Genomic DNA, 6,442 nt, shown 5'->3' with positions numbered 1-6,442 from the left:
GAGCCCCGGCAGATCATGAGAGGCAAACCGACTGAGTGGAGAATCACCCAGGCTGCGATTCGGGAGCTTCAGCTGTGCCTAGGAAACACTCAGGGGGATAGGCAGCGTGGGGCACGGAATCAACACTAACCGGGCAGCGCCCTTGAGAAGACAGCGACCGGGACGCCTTCAAGTGTTGCCTGGGAACGCACGGACACGTCCCCTTTGACGCAATAGGATTTAAGCTCTAAAGCGCCGCCGCTGTACGGACTCCACCGACAAGGTGGCGGCACCCTGGGCAAAGCTACAGCAGGGCGCGGCCATGTTTCCGGCCGGCGAGTGCCCCCTGGTTACCTTACGGACTCAACAGTCAAGATGGCGGCACCTGCGGGACACACTGGGCTCTAGGGGCGTGCTGCTGGCCCTGCGCGCAGCCGCTTCACGGAGCATGCGCGGCGGGAGTCCGGCGCCTGGGAGGCGCGGCCAGAAGCGGAAGTAGTTGTGTGGAGCCTTTCAACGGCTGCAGACGCCGCCGAGTGGGCTGTGTGGGTTCAGAGGGTCTCTGGCCCGGGGTCGCGAGGGCGTGTGTGCCAGTAGCAGAGAGACATGGTGAGTGTGGGGTCTGGCAGGGGCTCGGCCTGGAGGTCGCTGGGGTGGGTGACGGCGGGGTGGGTCGGCCGGCCGGCAGCGCGTCGGGGGTCTGTGGAGAGCCGTGCCGAGTGCTGGCAGCGAGGAGGGGTTCGCGGGAGAGCTTCCACCGGGGTCACGGGACAGGAGCACACGCGGCGCGTGGCGGGCTCGCTGGAGTTCTGTGAGGAGCCACTGTGCAAGTTGAGTGAGACTCCGACAAGCAGTTCTGAGGGACACTGTGTTGACGGGAGCAGGGCGGGCAAGGCTCGCGTCTGCTGGTCAGTGCCGGTCGGGGACCTAGACGAGGCCGGCGGGTGTCGGACGATGGGACGTCCGCAGTGAGCGAGTCTGGGAGTGTGAATGGGGCGAGTACTGCGAGTAGATGTGTGCGTGGGGAGTGTGGACGGGACCGTGGCAGTGGCGCTGTCGTGAGCTGGACGGGGCCACGGGACGGCCGCCTGGAGCAGGCCTGGGTTTGGGGGATGGAGCCGTGCGCTGGCTCTGCCATGAACCGTTATGAAAGTGTAGATGGGACAGTGGTGATGTCCACCTTAAGCGGTTCTGGGATTGCGGATGGAGCAGTAGGCTGGCCATGGGGGTGAGCAATGAGTTGTCTCCCTAAGCCGGTGTGTGTGTGTGTGTGTGTGTGTGTGTACGCGCGCGCGTGCACGCGGGGTGGTCACTGGGTGAGTAGTGGGATCTACCATGAGCAATTCTGGGAAGCAGGTGGGGAGAGGGATGTAGCTGGGTGTCCACTGTGAGTCATTATGGGTGTATGGATGGGATGATAGGGTGTCCTTGAGTGAGCCATAAGTATTTGTGGTGAAGTGCATGGGTTGGGGGCAGCAGAGCGGTCCTGTGGGGTTAGTGTCTGCCATGGGCTGGTGGGGTAGTGTGGGTTGTGCCATGAGGTGTCTGAGGGGTTGAGTGCTGGCTACTCTGAGGATGCATGGGAGTGAGCAAGGGGTCTCTTTGCTGTCAGTCACTGTTAGCGGCTGTGCATCTGTGGGTTGAGTGAGGGGGCATTGGCCAGGAGCTGTTACAGGAACAGAAACGGGATAACAGGCTGCCTGTTGGGTTGGTGATGGGAACAGAGCAGTCCACATATTACTAAGCAGAGTATTGCTTAGCACATATTGCTAAGCAGAGTAATATTGTGTTAGGGTGACAGTGGGGGCACGGTGGAGATACTTGTGAGGGACCATGATGGAAAGTCATAACGGAGGTGTCCCACAGGAAGGAGATGCTTCAGACCCGGAACCTCCAGATGCCGGGGAGGACAGCAAGTCTGAGAATGGGGAGAACGCACCAATCTACTGCATCTGCCGCAAGCCGGACATCAATTGCTTCATGATGTGAGTGTGCCAGAGTGGGGGTCTGTCCCCTGGCAAGGTTGGGAGAGGCGAAGGGGTGGGCCCCTCACTTCTCTGCCACCTGCCCCTCCTCTGCAGTGGGTGTGACAACTGCAATGAGTGGTTCCATGGGGACTGCATCCGGATCACTGAGAAGATGGCGAAGGCCATCCGGGAGTGGTACTGTCGGGACTGTCGAGGTAAGGGCAGGGGGGAGCACAAGTGGTGCTTTGAGGAGGAGGGGGTGTCACGAAGGGTGGGGGTACCAGAATGCAGCAGCAGCAGTGGGCAGAGTGATTGATGGTCTGTGGTGAGCTGCAGTGGGGGCTCTGTTGAACTGGTGACAGGATTTTGGTGTAAGGGGGCAGAACAAGTGGGTGGGACAACAAAGCAGTGAAGATAGAAAAGGGTTCCTCACAAGTCTCCCATGCCAACCCACTCTGGTCCTCCATTTTGACCCACAGAGAAAGACCCGAAGTTGGAGATCCGTTATCGGCACAAGAAGTCCCGAGAGCGGGATGGCAGTGAGCGTGACAGCAGCGAGCCCCGGGATGAGGGTGGCGGGCGCAAGAGGCCCATCCCGGATCCGGACCTGCAACGCCGAGCGGGCTCAGGAACAGCGGTTGGGGCCATGCTTGCTCGGGGCTCTGCTTCGCCCCACAAATCCTCTCCACAGCCCTTGATGGCCACACCCAGCCAGGTGAGTGGTTATACTGGCAAGGATGGCAGGGTGTTGGCATCTTGGACCCTGCCCAGGTGTCTGATTTTCATTCTGGGCACCTTACCCCTAGCACCACCAGCAGCAGCAGCAGATCAAACGGTCAGCCCGTATGTGCGGTGAATGTGAGGCCTGCCGGCGCACTGAAGACTGTGGCCATTGTGACTTTTGCCGGGACATGAAGAAGTTTGGGGGCCCCAATAAGATCCGGCAGAAGTGTCGGCTACGGCAGTGCCAGCTGCGAGCCCGGGTGAGCATGGGCAGGGTGGGCAGGGCCCAGTTGGGGAATAGGGCTGATGGGTCCAGGAGGGTTGGCTGAGGCAAAGTATGGGTGGGAAGGGAGAGGGAAAGGGGCCACTGGGGAGAGGGAGAGGGAAAGGGGCTGGCAGGAGAAGCCTCAGTCCTGGGTAGGCAGTGTAGGGCCATAGTTTCCAGGTCTTCAGGGCAGAGCAGGCAGGGATTAACATGTCCTGATTGTGAGAGGCAAGGGGGCATTTATGTCTGGGGAGACAAGTCAAGGCTAGGTGAGTGGGGCTAGGGTAGGATCACCCTCCACCTACCTGGGGCTGATCTGGGGCTGACCTGGGGCTGACCTGGGCCTTCCTCCTGCCGGCACAGGAATCATACAAGTACTTCCCTTCCTCGGTGAGTGCAGCTCCCAGGGAAGGGCGGGGCATGCGGGCAGGGTGGGCATGCGGGCAGGGCCAGTCCTGAGGTTCTGCCCTGCAGCTTTCGCCAGTGACGCCCTCAGAGTCCCTGCCAAGGCCCCGCCGGCCACTGCCTCCCCAACAACCGCCACAGCCATCCCAGAAGCTGGGGCGCATCCAGGAAGACGAGGGGCCAGTGGCAGCGTCAGTGGTCAAAGAGCCACCAGAGGCAACAGCTACACCTGAGCCACTGTCAGACGAAGACCTCCCCCTGGACCCTGACCTCTACCAGGACTTCTGTGCAGGGGCCTTTGATGACCACGGCCTGGTGAGCAGGCAGGGGCCAGCATTCCAAGATGGAAGGGTGGAGGTTCTGGAAGCAGTGGCATCCCACGAGGCTGTGGAAGGCTGATGGGGAAGTGAGCAGGTGGGTCATCTGCCCTCCTTGCAGCCTTGGATGAGTGACCCTGAAGAGTCCCCGTTTCTGGACCCTGCCCTACGGAAGAGAGCAGTGAAAGTGAAGCATGTGAAGCGTCGAGAGAAGAAGTCTGACAAGAAGGTGATGGAGGGGTTCCAGTGGAGTGGGACAGCACAGCGTTTAGTAGGGTTGAGAGAACAAGGCCAAATGGGCAGGAGTCAGGACTGAGTGGGTGGGGAGACTGGGCTCGGGGCTGACTGAAATGCTGCCCTGATTCGGCCTGGTCTGGTTCGCAGAAGGAAGAGAGATACAAGCGGCACCGGCAGAAGCAGAAGCACAAGGACAAATGGAAACACCCAGAGAGGGCCGATGCCAAGGACCCCGCGTCACTGCCGCAGTGCCTGGGGCCTGGCTGTGTGCGTGCTGCCCAGCCTGGCTCCAAGTACTGCTCGGATGACTGTGGCATGAAGCTGGCGGCCAAGTGAGTTGTGCCGGGAGTTGAGCACAGGCAGGACACACAGGGTAGGGCATGACCTAGCCACCCTTCAGTTGGCCCAGCACCAGCCCCAGATCTACCCAATGCATCGGGTCCTTGGCTGTTAGCTCACCATTTAGTCTCCTTCCTGTGCAGCCGCATCTATGAGATCCTCCCGCAGCGCATCCAGCAGTGGCAGCAGAGCCCCTGCATTGCTGAGGAGCATGGCAAGAAGCTGCTGGAGCGCATCCGCCGGGAGCAGCAGAGTGCCCGCACTCGCCTCCAGGAAATGGAGCGCCGCTTCCATGAGCTTGAGGCCATAATCCTGCGGGCCAAGCAGCAGGCCGTGCGCGAGGATGAGGAGGTGAGGCAGCCAGGCACAGCAGGTCAGGGCCAGCACCTGCTCCTGCCAGGCCTCATCGCTGTCTCCCCACCCGCCTCCACAGAGCAATGAGAATGACAGTGATGACACAGACCTGCAGATCTTCTGCGTGTCCTGCGGGCACCCCATCAACCCACGTGTTGCCTTGCGCCACATGGAGCGCTGCTATGCCAAGGTTGGGGTGTCAGCCTGAGTGGGGCTAGGCAGGACAGCCAGGGTGGGATCGTGTCTCGGGTGGGCCTCCAACGCACATCCACAGTCCTCTCCTTGTGCTTGTCCTTCTAGTATGAGAGCCAGACGTCCTTTGGGTCCATGTACCCCACCCGCATAGAAGGGTGAGTGAGGGGGCCATGCAGCGTTCAGAGGTGGAATGTGTGTGCAGCTGGGCAGGCTGGGGCATGATGAAGGGAAGTGGGCCTCTCCTTTCTTACCGTTACCCTCTCTTCCCTATGTCCTAGGGCCACACGACTCTTCTGTGATGTCTACAATCCTCAGAGCAAAACGTACTGTAAGCGGCTCCAGGTGCTGTGCCCTGAGCACTCACGAGACCCCAAAGTAAGGATTTGTCTTCACTCCCCTGCCAGCCACCTCCCTGCCTCACTAGCTCATAGGCATCCCTTCTCTCCTCAGCTCCCAGTCCTGCCTGGTCACCTCATGCCTCCCACTGTCCTTACCTCTCTGTCATCCTCCTCCTTTTCCCCAACTCCCCAGTCCTTCCTGTCTCCTTCCTCCATTCCTAGTCTCCCTCAGCACCCCACTCGTCCACACCTGGCTTCTCCCTGCAGGTGCCAGCGGATGAGGTGTGCGGATGTCCTCTTGTCCGGGATGTCTTTGAGCTCACAGGTGACTTCTGCCGCTTGCCCAAACGCCAGTGCAATCGTCATTACTGCTGGGAGAAGCTACGGCGGGCTGAAGTGGACCTGGAGCGCGTGCGGGTGGTAGGTGTGATGCTAGTTGGGGTGGTGGTCAGGGTGGGAGTCCAGGAGGCTGACCTCTTCTTGTGCTCGCCTGGCAGTGGTACAAGCTGGACGAGCTGTTCGAGCAGGAGCGCAATGTGCGCACTGCCATGACCAACCGTGCGGGTCTGCTGGCCCTGATGCTGCACCAGACCATCCAGCATGACCCACTCACCACCGACCTGCGCTCCAGTGCTGACCGCTGAGCACTGAGCCCCCAGCCCGGCTGGACACCCTGCACCTTCTGCTGTCCAGTTCCTCGCGCCCACCCACCGTCTGATCACCCTCAGTCCCTTCGGAAGGGTCTGAGCTTGTCCTCGTCTCTGTTCTCGTGCCTGGGTGGGACTGTGATGGCCACCCTACCTTCCCCCTCTTCGGTTTTGTTAATAAAAGATTGAAACAAGCTAGACAGCTCCAATACTCTGGGCTCTTGCTGCAGGCGCAGGCGCGTACCTGGCCCCGGAAACGCTGGGCCGTGGTGCACCCCTGGCTCGGGACTCAGGGCAGCAGGTAGCATGTGGCTACTTCTCCCTCGTGTGCGGCAGTCCGCTACGGCCTTGACCTATGGCCTCACTGAGGGAAACGGTATACAACGGGCGCCCACTTGGATCCCACCAGCCCCAGCCTCCTCTCCCTCGGTCGGACAGAACTTGGCTTGGGGGACCTCCAGCCCTCACTAGGTGCCAATTACCTGGCGCACAGGCTGCCCCTTACCCTAGTGCTTGCGGAAAGAGTAGGGGGCCGGCCCAGGGGAAGATTCTTAGGAACCCCAGGGCAGAGGCGTGGTGCCTGCTGTGCTTGCCTTGTGGGCGCTGACAACCCCGCGGAAAGGGAGACCCTCGTTCCTGACTCCACCAGCCATGGCCGGGGTGAGTGCAGGCGCAA

The 6,442-nt window shown here is 61.0% G+C and overlaps 1 protein-coding gene across 1 annotated transcript; it reads left to right on the top strand.

Moving 5' to 3' along the window:
- Window positions 1-489: 489 nt before the first annotated feature.
- On the top strand, window positions 490-6,340 carry CXXC1 (CXXC finger protein 1). Its single transcript, XM_040985004.1, has 15 exons — window positions 490-588; window positions 1,846-1,964; window positions 2,061-2,161; window positions 2,426-2,661; window positions 2,753-2,929; window positions 3,298-3,324; window positions 3,409-3,654; window positions 3,778-3,885; window positions 4,041-4,225; window positions 4,376-4,583; window positions 4,666-4,776; window positions 4,887-4,936; window positions 5,060-5,156; window positions 5,387-5,539; window positions 5,617-6,340. Exons 1-15 carry the CDS (start codon window positions 586-588, stop codon window positions 5,761-5,763), a joined length of 1,968 nt encoding a protein of 655 aa, XP_040840938.1. The 5' UTR covers window positions 490-585; the 3' UTR covers window positions 5,764-6,340.
- The last annotated feature ends 102 nt before the right edge of the window (window positions 6,341-6,442 follow it).

The sequence above is a fragment of the Ochotona curzoniae genome, unplaced genomic scaffold, assembly GCF_017591425.1.
Source record: "Ochotona curzoniae isolate NIBS_2020 unplaced genomic scaffold, NIBS_Ocur_1.0 contig_43, whole genome shotgun sequence".
Lineage (NCBI taxonomy): Eukaryota > Metazoa > Chordata > Mammalia > Lagomorpha > Ochotonidae > Ochotona > Ochotona curzoniae.
The sequence above is the reverse complement of the archived record's forward strand: the minus strand, read 5'-3'. Positions and strand labels throughout refer to the sequence as shown.